Source organism: Terrapene carolina, unplaced genomic scaffold (genome assembly GCF_002925995.2).
Source record: "Terrapene carolina triunguis isolate 2854851 unplaced genomic scaffold, T_m_triunguis-2.0 Scaffold22, whole genome shotgun sequence".
In the NCBI taxonomy this organism is placed as follows: Eukaryota; Metazoa; Chordata; order Testudines; family Emydidae; genus Terrapene; species Terrapene triunguis.
In genome coordinates this window covers 21,778,467-21,795,029 of record NW_020664373.1, presented here as the reverse complement: position 1 = coordinate 21,795,029, position 16,563 = coordinate 21,778,467, and the positions used below count along the sequence as shown (strand labels likewise).

The 16,563-nt window shown below is 38.8% G+C and overlaps 1 protein-coding gene across 1 annotated transcript in view; it reads left to right on the top strand.

The window, feature by feature from the left end:
- LOC112125929 (dystrophin-like) overlaps positions 1-16,563 on the top strand; it is a 1,989,526-nt gene that overhangs the window by 553,688 nt on the left and 1,419,275 nt on the right. The window contains exons 3-5 of the mRNA XM_026648920.1: positions 2,597-2,689; positions 4,560-4,637; positions 8,316-8,408. Coding sequence (XP_026504705.1) covers positions 2,597-2,689; positions 4,560-4,637; positions 8,316-8,408 — 264 coding nt within the window. The remainder of the gene's footprint in view (positions 1-2,596; positions 2,690-4,559; positions 4,638-8,315; positions 8,409-16,563) is intronic.

The window sequence follows — 16,563 nt, the reverse complement described above, 5'->3', positions numbered from 1 at the left end:
ACACACACACACACACACACACACACAAATCAAAAGTGTTGTCGCTGACAAGTGTTGGTGTAAACAGTGCTTTGTCTGCAGGAATGCTGTCCTGCCGACAACGCTAATGCTGCTTATTTGGGGTGGAAGTTTTCTGTCAGCAGGAGAGCTCTCTCCTGCCGACAAACAGCGGCTACACTGCCTGCCTTTTACCAGCATAGCTGTAGCTGCACAGCTGTGTCACTAAAAGCTGCATAGTGTAAACATAGCCTTGGGTCCCCAGTGTGGTTTAACCTGTTCCTCCCCACTGTTCTAAGAGCTGAATAGGCTTCATTAGGAGCCTCTTTGTTATGTTAAAGTGCTCAAATGAGAGCTGAAATTACTTGAGATGGGACAGTGTTTCTACCCCAGCCTGCAAAGAGCTGAAAATTACTAAGAGACTGATGTGTAGAGGTCACAGCAAAGAACCATGTGGCAGGAGAAGGTGCCTGACTGTCAGCCGGCGAACGAGCAGATGGCAAGGCAACGAGTGGCTGGCAGGGCGGCCAGCAGAGAGGAACCGTTGGCGGGAGGGCCAGGTGGCAAGGAACTACGGCTGGCAGGGCAGCCAGCCAGAGCAAGTGCAAGCAAGGTGCCTTCTTCCCCAGGAGTGCAGTGAACTCACACAGTTGCACCTCTGAACCCTGGGTCCTCACTGACCAAGGACAACCACTGTGAGTGGGGTATGGTGAGGGAGCAGAGAGGGGCACAGAAAAAGGAACTTTTGGTTGTAGAACCCAAGCTTCTGCCTCCTGCCCCCGCAGGGAAGAGTGGTGGGGGAGGCTGAGTGGGGCTGGGGGCCGGGACCACGGCAGGTAGCAGCGTGCCACTCAAAATCGGCTTGCATGTTTGGCACACGTGCCGTAGGTTGCCGACCCCTGGATTACACATTGCATGTGCACACTGTGCTTCTTGTGTCAGTGGTGCATGTCCTCATCGGGGCACTTGGGTATAGAATTTTTTATTGGCCTCTGCAGGTGATTGTCTGATGTCCTAAATCATGCTCCTGTGTCATCACTGTAAAACACTCTATCAGAGCTGTCCATCATACTAAACACACTGTAAGAAATGGAGCAGATTGAATATTATTTGTTAAATAGAAAATTTAACTAAGATTGGAAGGGGTTGTCTTTGTGAATCATATGAATCTATTCAGTATCATCTGACACATTTCACAAGCAATCAAATGGCAATGTATGGGTTATTAGCTTAGTGGCTTATGTTGGAGCTTCAGATTTGGTTAGTGTGAGCTGCACTGAGCACTGGAGTGATTGAGTGAGTAACTGTGAACAGAAAAAATCCAAAACCATTAAGCTTCCTTATTGAGTGACTGATTCACTGCCTCTTACTCCCACACAGATCTGTGATAAAAGGCCCAGTTATATCCAGGGTGTGGCTTAATCTCCAGTGAATCAAAATACAGATATTTCATGACAAATCAATCTCTGAAGCTTCACAAATAAGCAAGTATATTGTGCTCAGAGACAGATGAATCAACCCAAAATCTTAGCATCCACAAAACAGTCATTAGATTTTGTTCTGGTTCTCGGCCAGCTCTAATACAAAGTCACAAAACTATCAGGTATCAAATAAATGTGAAGGTAAAACCACACATCAGCTAAGCATTATAAAAATCACCTTGCTGTTTCATTCTACTTTATTCATTAATCAGTGACATAAGCATTAACTTAAAAACCTGACTTGATTTTAGAAAAGATAAAAACCACCTTTTTTCACCCCCTTCAGCCAGTGAAAAGCAAGGGAGGAAATCTTACGTCCCCCCACTCCCCCGTATATGGTATGATTCAATACGTGTCCAAATGTTAACCATGGTGCCTGATCCTGTAAGGTTCTGAACCTTTCAATTAAAATGGATTCAGATGACAGCTGAGGGTGTTCAACTCATCTACAGTTTGAGTATAAGACTTGGAAGTGACACTTAGCTGTTTTCTGATAGTTTGGGGGTTTTGTTTCTCACCTTTGTGTAAAAGATCCTCCTTGACGTTTAAAATTAATATTTCTCTCCTTTTTCATTTGGCAAATATTAATTAATTTCCCTGTTGTTTTTCCCCCTGCAACTTAGTCAGCAAGCCTAGTTTGTCTCCCAGCTTTATGGATGTTGTCAATAACTAAGTGTAGAGTTCTGCTATTACAGTATAAATTAATAGTGGGAGCACAAAAATATTTGGCTTTTTATAAGTTTCAGACAGATGATGACTATCTTGTAATTTAGAGAATTAATGTGTGGTGTGCATTCCTCACCAAGTAAAAATCATTTTAAGTTACTTTGAAATTAGGGTCTCAGCTATTAGACAGTGCCTGTTCAACAAGGACATTTGTGAGAAGAGTCTTATTTGTATCAATTTATATGCAAGCTATTCTCCTGTTTCGTCTTGTAGGACAACTGCTATATTTAGTAGAGCAATGTTTTGACATATTCTGCATTTTTAAAATGTACAAGTGCTCACAACTCCATGGTTCTAACCTCACATTTTAATAAGAGTGATATTGTGAAAGATAATCATTTCTATCCCTTGCTGGTTTAGCTAACAACATGCCATTGTTATATTTATTTCAGTTTGGGAAGCACTATATTGAAGACCTATTTAATGATTTTCGAGATGGACGAAGACTTCTGGAGCTCCTTGAAGGTTTTACAGGCCAAAAACTTGTATGTATACATTTTTGTAATTACAAACCTTACTGTACTTTTCCACATGGCAGTCTTGCAAGATATTGATAGTTGGCTAAAATCACACTAGTATTTCTCAATGGATACGTCAGACAAAGTGCTGAGCACTCCTATGAGGTGCTGAGCATCCTCAACTAATCCTGCCTTCAGTTCGAGTTGAGGGAACTCAGCACCTGTTAGGATCAAGCCTCTAATCCTGAGTCATGCTGAACACCATCAACACCTATTGACTTCAGTAGGCGTTGAGGACAGTGCTTAATTTGTAACTAAAGACATGCCGGGGCTCAAGCAAATTTTTTACTTTCATAACTGATGCAGCAAGCCTAGAGGTGCCAGGGCTATGAACTGCCAAGATTAGAGGTGCCGGGGCTCAGCCCTGACACAAATTAAGCACTGGTGGAGGCTCTCAGCATCTCTGAGGATAGGTACCTAAATTGGACAGGTGCCACAGTTAAGTATGTATTCTAAAAGTGAATTTCATCTTTGACCCCTTGTTTTGTTTAGTACCTCACTAGAGATATTTGTTAAAAACCTTGTGGACCTATTTTATAAACATTTGGTGACCATATTAATTTTTACACTTTATACTATCTTCTATCTGATCAGCCACACATGATTAAATATATCATCAATGATTACCATATATGCAGCTAATTATGGGAAAACCTCAAAAGCTTTGATAAATCATATTTTGGAGATTTGTTCTAACTTGTATGCAGCATCGCTTTTCCCCTTCTTTTCCTTGTTTGAGCATAATATATTTCTCTCCCTCCAACTTAGAACTTTGCTTATATTTTGTATTTATTTGGAGATGCTTTTTTCTTTAAATTTAATTCTTTTAAAAAAAATAAAATAAAATTCTTCTTCCTCTTTGACAAATGATGGCAGAAGGTAGTAGTCCATCTGCATGAGGACTCTGGGTTGCTAATGTTAGTGTAGCTGAATCAAATGCTAGCAAAGATGGGATATTTTTTAAAAAAAATATTCCTACTGTAGACAGGTTTTGAGAAGGATTTTGCCTTCCTAAAGCAGAATTAATCCTGGAGCTCTCCCTGGACTGGTGAGCACAACTGAGCCTGGGAGTAGCAGGTTCATAATAGTGCAGGTGCAAATGGTAACAATATGGCCATTCACTAAGGATGTAAAGCAGACATCCCCTTTGTACACTAAAGGGAAGCTAGGCTTTCTCAGTTAAATAGTTTAACTCTGATATACAGAAATTGGTTTTATAATAAATTGTGTAGAATTAGACAGACTTTTTTCACAGAGTTGACATTTAAAATATATGTCTTGAAGTAACCTGACTAAAGGGAATCAAATCTGCCCTTACTAACATGTAAATGCTAAAAGAACACAGCAAAAATATTTGGATTCTTGCCTGTTGAATTTCCTTTTTGTTTTTCGTGAGCTTGAGAGCTTTCTCTTAAACTTTCTCATAAATGTAGGGAAACAAGCTGACAACATGAGTCACATTCCAGAGAGGAGATACTTGCAAATATTATACATGCTGATGCTTATCTGGTTGGTTGTCATGGTAATGTTCCTAAATTGTTCTGTGGCAAGGGAGATTAATCATAATAAAAATAACCTGAATTTATCTGATTCCTATATACATTTTGATTATATGTTCACTCAAAAAATGTCAATAACCATTTTAGCCCTCAAATTAAGATTGTTTGTTTCACAATTGTCTTTATTTAGTAGTTTAAATTCTACTTTGCATATATATAGAAATAATTATAGTATCGTCTCCAAAATAGTCATAAGTTTGTGAAATACAAATCCATGAACTTAAAGAAGTGGTCTCATTATATTCAGCATTTTTTTTTTAATTTAAATGTGCTTACAGGCAAAAGAAAAGGGCTCCACAAGAGTTCATGCTCTGAACAATGTCAACAAAGCACTGCAGGTCTTGCAGAAAAATAACGTAAGTAATCACCTGGACAAGGTCAGAACACGCATTAGACATCATGCTTAATGTTTTATAAGTGATAGCTCAACCCCTGGATACAGGATACAGTTTCTAAAGTCCACTATACATCAAAGCAATGGTACTAATGTGACTTAACTTATCTATGGGTTCTGCAACACGGCTGTCTGTTTGTGCCAAATATAATTCAGATGTTTTCTGGCAGCAGGTTTTAAAGTAGCTGAATAATAAATCTGTAATGAATGCTATTTGAAGCCTGATCCAGTGCAATTCTTTGTTAATGTGGTGTTACAATAAATATTAAAAGTGTTCATTACCGTAAGTCATCCTTAGTAAAATAGGAGTTGATTCTAGCTATCAGAATTTCAACTCATTAAACAGTTGCTTTCAAAATACGGTAGAGTGATGTCTAAACATCTGAGGTTTTTCTTAGGAGAAACAATTTCTAGTATATTTCCTTAGGTGTTTATGGGATAACAACATTAAAGATGTGAGCCAGGTTAAACCCCCCCCCCCGCACATTCCATTCTATTCTGTTAAGATTGACACTTCAGGCCAATATGCTTCTTATAATATTGGAGTAAATATTCCCTTAGTATCTACCTCTTACAGGCATTCTAATTGACCAATAACTTTATCAGACATGTTTAGTGGCCAACTAATTATATCACAACCCTCCCCTCCGCCCCCTCAAGAATAGATTCAAATTAATAATAACATTCACTTAAAACCCAGTAAGCTGTGATGGAATAGTAATCACGCATTCTGAGCCGCATATTCTATTGGATTTCTTGATAGGTACAGTAAGTCTTTCAATGTGCTTGAGTTCAGCTGGTACATGGATTCATTGATTTTCTAACTCTGAGGTAACGTGTACCTAGCTGAGCATTTGTGCATAAGTCAAAGTGATTTAACGGGAGTGTTAAATTGGTAATAGAGATCTTTACGGGAGGCCATACATTTTTAACGAAATTTTTTAAAAAGTTGCCAATTCTGCATCACTGAAAGGATGCGATGTGCAATAGACAATTGTATATCACTCTGAAAAAATTCAGTGGTCAAATATTTGTCAATGTGCTAAAAACTCTTCATTACATGCATACAGTATAATATTACTTTTTAAAATTGTTTAAAACATCTGTTTACGGGGGCATTAGGAAAATGTGCTAGTGGGTTGTTCATTGAAATTCTAGCACATAGCTACAGTGCCTTTCTAATGTGTACAGGAAGTACAGCTCATACAGCAAGCTTCTTTCAAATAATGCTAAGAGTATGTCAAGGTTGTTTAGGACAGGGTTAAAATTGACCCTTTTAATAGGTTAAGGCTTCATCATGTATATTATGCAGTGTCAGATTATAAAACTAAAAACCCTCTCTAAAAAACCTTCTCCCGCAATTGTAGTTCTTTGAATCCATGGCCTCTGAATGGTCACACGTGTAGGATGTGTATACTGCTAAGCTTCAGAAACCTCTGAAAAGCAGCATCTGTTGGGCTCCAGGAGTGCCCCATTACAGCACCAAATATTTGGCGCCAAGACTCTAAAAGGAGCATGTGGTTCCAAGTACTTCTGCTAAACTTTAGAGTCCTAAAAGGGGAGAAGAAGGTGAATGGGGTAGTATAAATAACCAGAGGGGACTATATTCAAAGAGTTTCTGATGTGTATCTTAAAATTGCTTCTCTGTAGTCCCAGGGATTACAGTAAGGAGACGTAACAGGGAAGCCTGCTCCTTCTCTCTGGTTTGGGGGAGCAGTCCTTCTTCACAGCTCCCCCTCAGTAATGGCTGGGGCAGTGAGAATCCCACTTGTGGCAAACTAATGATCAGTCCATACAGTAAGTGAACTGAGAAGCTGTAATGAAACAGGCATTGCAGGACTGCCCTTTTAAGACAACCCTTGAATCTAGATGCTAAATTGAGAGAATAGTGCTGTGTAAGATTATGTACAAATCTCCAGGTAGAAGCCCTACGGGTTTCTAAAATGGAAATGTTCCGAAGGCAGGCAACTTATTCCACTTTAGCCATGGTAGACTGACTTCTAAGACCCTGAGGTACTGTTATTCTGGCTTATATATAACAAGTCTCAATGGCCAGCCAAATGCATTGTGACAAAATATGTGTGGATTTGTCATTCTGTTTACACTGATCCTTAAGGGATACAGAATGTGTAGGGGATGCCCTAAATGATTTCATCCTAGGCAAGTCAGAGCCCATTTGTCATCTAGGGAATGGCATCTAATGTCCTCGTGGAAAGTGTACCGAGAGACTACTGATCTGATTCTGATCTGACTCAGACACTGCTATTTGTAACTGTTTAATAATTCTCAAAGAAAAAAAAGTGTCATTCTGAGTTCTCAGATTTTTTCAGTTAAGAAAAAGAAGTTACATTTTTTGGAAAAATTCTGGCTGTGGGCAGGAGGCTAGTGTAAATGACCCCACACAGGTGTATAGCAACTCTGCAAAATCAGCCTGTGCCCTTGTGGTGCCTGCTTCTGGCAATCATGCAAAAATTATTTCTACTAGTTTCAGGAGTTAGCTGTGTAGTACAGGGCTCCATGAGTCCACGTGCTGAGTGCAGATCATGATGTTGACCCCAGAGTCTCACTCTAGATACAGTTTTGGCCATACAGGAGTTGAACTTGCATGTTAAAAAAGATACTTGAGAAAGGTGTTTCAAACTCAGGACATGATTTCACAAGGTGTTGCCTCTTTTGATATACTGAGCACCCTGGTCTCCCAATGTAAGAAACGAGAGGTGAAGGTGCTCAATACTTCACAAAGAGTACTCAGCATCTTGAAGGACAAGGCCCCCAGGGGGAGGCTATTACCCCAGAGTAATGTGCTGGAGTGGCAAATTCAGAGAACCATATTTGGGAAATGCAGTAGGGTGTGCTCCAGGCAACAAGCCCTGACCTCCTCCCTGTCCTCCAAAATGCATCGTCTGCTGGCAAAACTCTCAATGACTTCAATATGGATATCTCGTACATCTCGAAACAGTTAATGAAACATTACATTGCAATCACAAAGTCAGGAAAGAAGAAAATGGGATCTCCCACATAAATGTTAAAGGGGCTGGCTGTACATAGGTTCTTTTCTTTTTTTCCTTTTTTTTCCTTGCCAAATATGCATTGCAATATTACTAGAGGGTTTTTATTTTTGGTAAAATGTAAATTGTAAAACAAAATGTGCAAAGTGACAGTTTTGAAGTTGCTGTGGGAACCTTATTGTGTGTATTTCCTTGAAGTGTCTGTTTGTGATTTTTAATTGTACAGTCTTAATATTGCATTAACATGTAGGGGTGGATTTGTATTTAATTATTGTATTTTAACTTTATATTTTCACTTAACTTTAGAGCTTGGACAGTTATATCTCCATATCGCTAACTCTGCCACTTGCTTTTTGCCTGCACTTTAATTGTTTCATTTCTCAAATAAGCATTGAATGTTTACTTTTGCCAATGTATGCACCCTCACAAAAACAAAACAACGCCCCAACCTATTATAATATTTAAAAATGTGGTTTAAACAAACTGGTTCAAGATTAATCAGATAACTACTTCAAATGCCTATATTTCTCAAAATCCAAAATAAATTACATTTTTGTCATGGTTTCTTTCACAAAATGCACTAGTATCCAAATACTTTTTCATACAGTACTTATTTTGCATTTCTCCAATAGGTTGATTTGGTGAATATTGGAAGCACAGACATAGTGGATGGAAATCATAAACTGACCCTTGGATTGATCTGGAATATAATTCTCCATTGGCAGGTGAGGGATACTGTTGAAGGTTCTCTCTGAAATGTGTGTTACATGATCCTTGCATGTTGTTACCCACCCAACCTATAAAACAACATAGGCATTTCAAACAAAATAAGGCCATTCACCAAGTCCTCATTTCTTAAATGAGCAAATTTGATAATGGTTTGTTTGCATATTATCTGGGACATTAAGAATCAGCAGATTATAAAATAGGTTATGGAGCATTAATAGCAGCTTTTCTAATTTTACTGTGAGTTGTTGAAAAATCAATAGGCAAAACTAATGTGGAAGAATTGTTCACCTTTTTAATAACAGAAGAAGAATGACTTTTTTGTTTTTCTTTTTCGGTTAAATACTAAAGTCATCATACATTTGCTTTTTTTTTTTAATTTTTTTTATACCATTGACCCACTCAATCGCAGATGTTGTTAGAACCCTGCAAAAAGCAGCTGAAGTTTTAATAACTCCTTGAGGCAGGTGTGGCACATTTAGCTCCACCCTGGACATAAGGGACATAGGCCTTGCCCTCTAGAGAGAATGGGAATTAGCACAGAGCAGATCAAGCAAGGAGACCACAGAGACAGATATGCTCAGGTAGGAAGCTTAGGATGATGTTAACCATTTTTGAGATACCATTAAAGCTATATTCTAGGAAGGGCTTGATATTAGTTTAGGGTGTATGTGCTCCTTTGACAATGGGGTAGAGATTCATACTAAGTATATTTTACACTTTTACACACACACACACACACACACACACACACAGAGTTAGGGCATTTTAGCATTCTGGCGAAAGATAAGCAAGATTGTTTTTCATGTTGCAATGAGCCAATGCTGATAAGCCCCAAACACACACACACACACAAAGAAGTGTGTTGTAGCCCACGAAAGCTTATGCTCTAATAAATTTGTTAGTCTCTAAGGTGCCACAAGTACTCCTGTTCTTTTTGCGGATACAGACTAACATGGCTGCTACTCTGAAACACACACAAAGGACAATCATCCCCACCCACACACAAATTCACAGAAAAGGGAACAGTGGTTTTCTGCAGGAAAGGCCTTAAAATACTTCTCTTATTTGGTTTAGCTGGTGGGATTACTTATTGCTTTGAAGGCTGTAGAGTACTGTCTCTGAAGCACAGGTAATGGGAGTATGAGCACTGGACCATATGTAACTGTGAAAACTTCTAGCAAAAATTTAAGCAATACATGTTTTAATGTATATAAACTACAGATAGATGTGAGTGTGCTTTTCTGCAGACTCATATACTGTCTTTTTTCTCCACATTGTTTTGAGTTATGGAAATCTTTACTGCTAGTTGTTGTTTTTTTTCCTGGCCTCTCCCATTCCCAGCATTCCTCTCATGGTGTGTGTTTATGTACAGAAAACACACTTATTAATTCCCTGGCACAATATATATGGATATCCAGCTACATGTCTGATCTTTCAGTACCTGCTTGGTGCAAATGTAGCTACTCTGCCCATCATGAAATAAGAAACAGTAACAATATCCACCAGCCTGAACTGCTGTCTGGAGCTGGACTCAGGATGTATGCTGTTGGTCCACGGTTTTTGTGCTGGGTTCTGCAGGGGTCTCATTCTTTCCCCTCAGGATATTCTGCAAGGAAGAACTGGGTCCCTGGGATTTTCTTTGTTTCTCCAAACAATAACTCTCCTTTCTCTGCAGGGAATCACTGTATCCTCCATGTTGCTCTGATTCTCTTAGCATGCATAATGTAAGCTATTTGGATCAGTGGAAGTTTGCAAACTAATGTAGTGGTTTTCAGATTTATTCCTAGTACAATTCCATTGATTTCAGTAGCGTTACACCAGGGGAAAATTGTTCAATAACGTACTTAATGTGTTGTTGCATATGTGAGTTGCTCAGATTGGAACCACTATTTCATTTTCTCTGTTGACTCTGAGAAGATTAGTTTGGTTCATGTCCTTTTCACTCTGGATCTGATCCTCTTTCACTAGTGTCATAGAATACATTCATTGTTAGGATCAACTCATTGTGCATGCTTTGGTTTCCTGGTAGGAACTAAAGATGAACTAGGAATGCAATCCTATGCAAAAGCTGTGGTTTCTTGCATCAATGATGTATGATTTGAACAACTGTCATGCTGCTTCATTTGAAAGTACCTCTTTAAAATGCCACAGAAACATGAGAGGTAAATGAAAGAGGATGATTGGGGTGGGGCTTTAAGGTACTAGCAGTCTCCAATCCTGCAAACACTTGTGCATGTACTTAACTTTACATATGTGATAGTGCAGGGGTCGGCAACCTTTCAGAAGTGGTGTGCCAAGTCTTCATTTATTCACTCTAATTTAAGGTTTCACGTGCCAGTCATACATTTTAATGTTTTTAGAATGTCTCTTTCTATAAGTCTATAATATATAACTAAACTATTGTTGTATGTAAAGTAAACAAGGTTTTTAAAATGTTTAAGAAGCTTCATTTAAATTTAAATTAAAATGCAGAGCCCCCTGGCCAGAACCCGGGCAGTGTGAGTGCCACTGAAAATCAGCTCGCGTGCCGCAGGTTGCCTACTCCTGTGATAGTGCCACTGTATGCAGTAGGACTACTCATGTGTAACACTAGTATGTGTGTGTTTGTAGGATCTGAGCTGAGTTCCCATTTTCACAAAAACCTCTCAGCAAATAGGTTTGGCTCTTTCACTTTCTCTCTTCTTTCCCTTCTAAACGGGCCAGAATTTAGTTCTTTTATTTTCTCTTATCAAAGGACAGAAGGACAGATGTTATGACAATTTAAAGGAGGACTGGCAGGAAGGCATTAATGTACAGCAACAGAGTGTTGCTGGATAAGGAAACCTTGAGTAAAGCTAGCTTTTAATTTGGGCTGTTCTCCCTTTAATCAAACACCCCTGCATAAAGTTGGTGTGAGCCTGGCACCGTGGGGGCAACCTATGTCCTTTGTAGGACTGGCACAGGAAAAGCAGATTAAGAACTCTGTGGAGAAAACCTTTGTCATCTATTAGGGTTTTTTTTTTTTTTTTTTTTTTTTTCCAGGTCTCAGAGTGATTTATATTACTGAGAAATATGTCCCTGATCCTTTAGTTATCTAGTTATAAATATATTAAAATAATGTTACATTTTTATCAGGACTAAAGGGGTATTTTCAGTCACCTAAGAAAGCAAAGCAGGCTGTAGTACATGCTAGTTATAGAGAACGAAACAGGCCTTAGTTGCCTGACAAAGCTTTCCCCGTTGCAGATTGTTCTTGTAACTAAATATCTGGAAATGTTGCAGTTTGCTATTGAAGAAAATCTCAATTAGAGAGCTAGGACTCCCCAAATTGTCTGCTAACAGGCTATACTTGGATAATGGGTGTGTTCCCCAAGAACTTGTTTTTAATTTGTTTTATTTGCAACTTAGGGAGTGGGAACTGAAAGCAGCCACAGAGGTGAAATGCTTGGCTGAAACACAGCCTACTGACAAAATATGTATATCATCGGTGCTGGCCTTTTAGGGGAGTCAGAGACCAGCCTATTTGTGTCAGGTTCTGCTAAGGAGCATGAACCAACCCATGTCCACCTGAGTTGTTAATTATCTAAGTGGTTGGGTGGCAATTAAGTAGCTTAATGGACACCTGGGCCTTATAGGACAGTTGAGAGAGATCAGTTTGCCAATTGGAACCACAGGGAGTGAATATGCTTCTGTGGAAGGTCCTAGTCAGTCATCAGGGAAAGCATAGTCCAGGCAAATCAGCTCAGAGTGAAGAAAGACTTTCAAAGGTACCTCAGTATTGTATGTGGTATTTCTGTCCTTTCTTGTCTTATCCTACTCTCTAGATTCTCACTAGAATTTTCTCTCAGATTATACCATACTGTTGTGGTGGTCACTTTTGGCCAAAGCTCTTTAATGTGTATGGTTCTGAATCTATTACTGCGCTTTTTTCTTTGAAGTTCCAGTCCTTTCTCAGGTTTCCCCCTTTTCCACACATTTGTGGTCACACAGCTCTACTCCCAGTCTCAGTCCCACATTAAGTATTAAACAAAAGTAAAATAACACCTTTAATTTCTCAGCTATTTCTCTCTGGTAGAGAAAAGCTCTGTAAATAACAAAAAGGAATACTGTATATTATAAACTGTGTGCACTTATTTATTTATTTTTTTTACTAATTTTAACCAACTTCCAGTTTCAGAGTGATCCCCTCCCCCCCAAAAAAACAAAACAAAAACCCAACAAGCATACTTTACAGAGCTTAAACCATACAATGATTTTTTGCTAACTCTTCTGGAAAAAACAAATGGTATTCAGAAAGAGGATTTTTAAAGAGACTCATGCAGGCAACCCCTAGTCCCTGTAAGGAGAGTCTTAAAGTTGCTGGGACTGGGCATGGGCCTATGTGCATCTCATTGAACAACTGGATTAATAATCTGTATGCAACAGTACAGTTTCATGTGCACTGCACCAATAGATATGAAATCCTAACTATTCAATTAAATCACAAGGAACTACTGGGCAACGAGAGCCTCTTATTTTGAAGGAATTCATGTATTCTTTTAACTGGCTTCTCCATCCTCATGCTCCTGAGGCCACCAGGAGTTTCTTTAAGAAATTGAAGATTATGGCTATGTAAAAATAATTCCTGTACTCTGAAATATTTTCAGGATAGCATGTGAAAAATATTTGAGTACAGTCACTGTTCCAGGTAGTTGGCAGACTGCACTGGATTGAGGAAAAAATGAAAATGTTACTTTGGTTAATAATTGTGAAAGTTTAAAAAAAAAAAAATCTTCTGGTCTGCAATTCCTTAGCTTGGTGGTCTTCATCCTACAAATATAGGCCCTGATCTTACAAATTGCTATGCATGTGAGTAGCTCTGTTGGGACTGCTCACATTTTTAAAGGTAAGAACAAAAGTAACTCATTGCTGGATCATGATTACCACAGTTCTGGATTTAACTGCGTCTCTGCTATCCTCCAGCCACTGCCTTTGTATGGGCCAGAAACCACTTTCTTTCCTTCGAAACCAGAGTTTTAGGCTTGCAGTCCCCTTGCAATTCACTGTGCTCTTATCTTAATCCAGTACCTGCTTTTCTGCTTTACTATTCACAATGATCATAGTCAGTACTATGTTCATGGTCTTGTACTTGAGAATTTAATGTTTTGGAAGTTATTTGTGAGAGTGGCCTATGTTCCCTTTTTTCCTATCCTATTCTATTCTATATACCATGTTTATCACTGTGGCTTCTGACTGCCTTCCATAGTGTATTAAGCAACATGACAAAAATCTGTAGTGCTCATTCTCACATCCTCTCCCCAGAAGGAGAATTGCATGCAGTATTTGGTTCTGAAGTGTGTGTATGTGTATGTATATTTAGAGAGAGAGAAAGATAATCTAGATAACCTCTACACATTGCTAAATCTTTGTTAGAGAAGGCAAATCAAAGAAATGCACCTTGCACTTAGAGCAAAAGATGGTGAGGTTTGTGATGGTCCTTAGTTCCTGTGGGCAATCTTGGTGGTGGTATGAGTATATGTAGTGAAGGATAGGTAGATTTGTGTGTGGTTTGCATATTGCTGAAACTTGAGCCCGTGTCGGTCTGACCAGTTCACATAGTGGTTGTATGTAGAGCTGGGCAACCAACCAATTGTTCAGTTTGGTGGCCAAAACTGCATTTGTGTGTGTTTTTAGTTTGTCTGAAAAACTTTACTCAGCTTCAGCTGCCTCAAGATGTTGAATAGGACTGGAGAGAAAATTGATCCTTATTGGAATTCCACAAGTGGGAGGTCTAGTATGTCAGGTGCAGTTTCCCATCACTGCTTCCAGAAGGATTCAAACAATTTTAGTGCCTTACCCTAGATCCATGCTGCCTCTCTCAGATGTCCTATGGCTAACTGTGTCAAATGCTACAGAAAGGTCTAGGAAGATGAGAATGGATGTCTGCCACTGTCCACTGACAGCAGGAGATTATCATCAGTACCACTAATGTGGATTTAGTTACATGTCCAGCCCTAAATCCAGATTATACTAGATTTAGGATATTAGCTTCAATTACATGAGCTCAATGTTGACCTTTGTCTAGGTTTTCTCTGAGCTTGCTTGGGAAAGGAAATCCCTTCCGAAAACAAACTTTTTGTTTTGTTTTTATCATTATTCTTACCTCTGATGTCCTCAGTAATCTATGATTCCATTCAAACAAACACACACACAAAGTAGCATGACATAGACCCAAAATACTTTCCCTGAATCCTTGTATATAATACTTTTCTGAGAGTAGGTTTCTTTTCCCTTTTCTGTTGTTTTCCCTCAATTTCCTCTCTTCATAGTTTGTAGTCCCTTTGCATTATGTTAATCATCTACCTTAAAATCCTCCTTATAGTCTTATGTCTATATATGGCCATGAAGAACTATGGTGTAATATAAACAATATTGCTATTTGCATTTAGTCATATAAGATTGATCACAGCAATCGAGAGGCAGAGAGGTGAGACTCTTAACCACTTTGCTTCAAATGAGTTGGGTGATTTGAAGACTGAGTTATTTCAACTGTCAATGACTTAATTTTTCTTTTGGGATGCCTTAAACAATTTTTTTTCTTGGCCACCTAGATCTTCTCTTGCTGTGATGTATTAAAAAAAATTATGCAGGCTAATTAAGATAGAGTGTATATATATCCTCCATATGTTAATAGGATGAAAAATCCCTGTAAGTGGTGGTGTGATTCTAAGGAAGATATCGGATTGTAGAATCCTGAATGCAAACAAGATATGATTATCAAATAAAATGCAAGATGTATGTGCTAATATAAACTAGTGAATAAAAATATGTATTTCTGGATTAATTCAGAGCCCCTGCTCGTTTTGCCAGGAATAGTATTGTACATGCATTTTAAAGCTGGAATCCACACATGAACAATTGAAAGGGCATTTTTTCCTGTTTTGTTTTTGTTTTGTTTTTTCTACCTCATGGATTAAAGGGTAAAACAATATGAATCTTTTCATAGAGGTGCAGATCTTCTGACCTGAAGGAGACCAATGTCTTGTCTAGTCTTTCTGAAATATACAAATCCACGCTGTTGTGGTGCCAGCCCACAGTGTGGTTGTGACATTCTCCAGGGTACAATCTGGACTGTTGAACACCGTGTCCCCTCAAATCTCTGAACTGGGGTGCCTTTTACACTGCTTTGCTGTAAGAACATCAACTCCTAGCCTATTCAGACAGTGCCTCTGACTTGTAAAATAGTTGGGAGTGATTTTGTATGAATGTTCTGCCAGCCATTCATGAACTACATACAGGGCAACACCACAAAATTCTCAGTCCCAGCCTGGTCCCCCTGAAATGTGCATCTGGGACTGCCCAGCCGTGTACTGGACAATGCACGCTCATAGGAAGTCCATCATTTCATCAAAGTTAAATGCACCAGCCTTGTTATACCAAATGGAGTTTCCCACATACTTCAGTTCAAACACACTGTTTAAGATAAAACAATACTGTAAGTTTAACTACAGAAAGAAAGGAAAGATTTCAAGAGACTAAAAGTAATGAGGCATAAAAGTCAGGTTTGGTTACAAAAGTAATGAAAAGATAAAGCATTGACAAGCGTTGAAGTGACCTTAAAAGCAAAAGATTTTTCTCACCATAAGCTTACAGCAGTCTGTACTGTCCCAGCTAGGACTCTTCCCCTGCCCCAGTTCAGTTCTTTGAGATAAGAGATGATGATGTCATGAGCGAGATGAAGGTGGTCAAGTGTTTTTCTCCCCTCTTTATAATTCAGTTTCTTGTGCTAGAAACATCCTTGCTTAGTCATGGTGCAAACTGTCTCTTGTGGGTGTCATTATGATGAAATGTAAATTTCTTTTTCATGCCTCCCCTCTACCAGAGAATGGCCACTTAACTAAATGATAGCCCACTTGACTTTGTTGATATCTGACTTTGTATCTGAAAAACCAGGTTTGGGCCTGCCATTCTAACTTTGGAACATGTTACAGCAGTGTTATACAGTAGAATCTTATAACTTTACATATGTTGCCACACACATTTTACCAGGGCAATAATTTTCAGCAGATTGAGTTTTCAAATGATACTTCACAAGGCATACTTTGTACAATATTTATCATAGTCTTTTAAAAGTAGTGACCATAATGGCAGAGATTGTCACAGTGGCGTGCCAAAACAATACCTAAAAGCTCA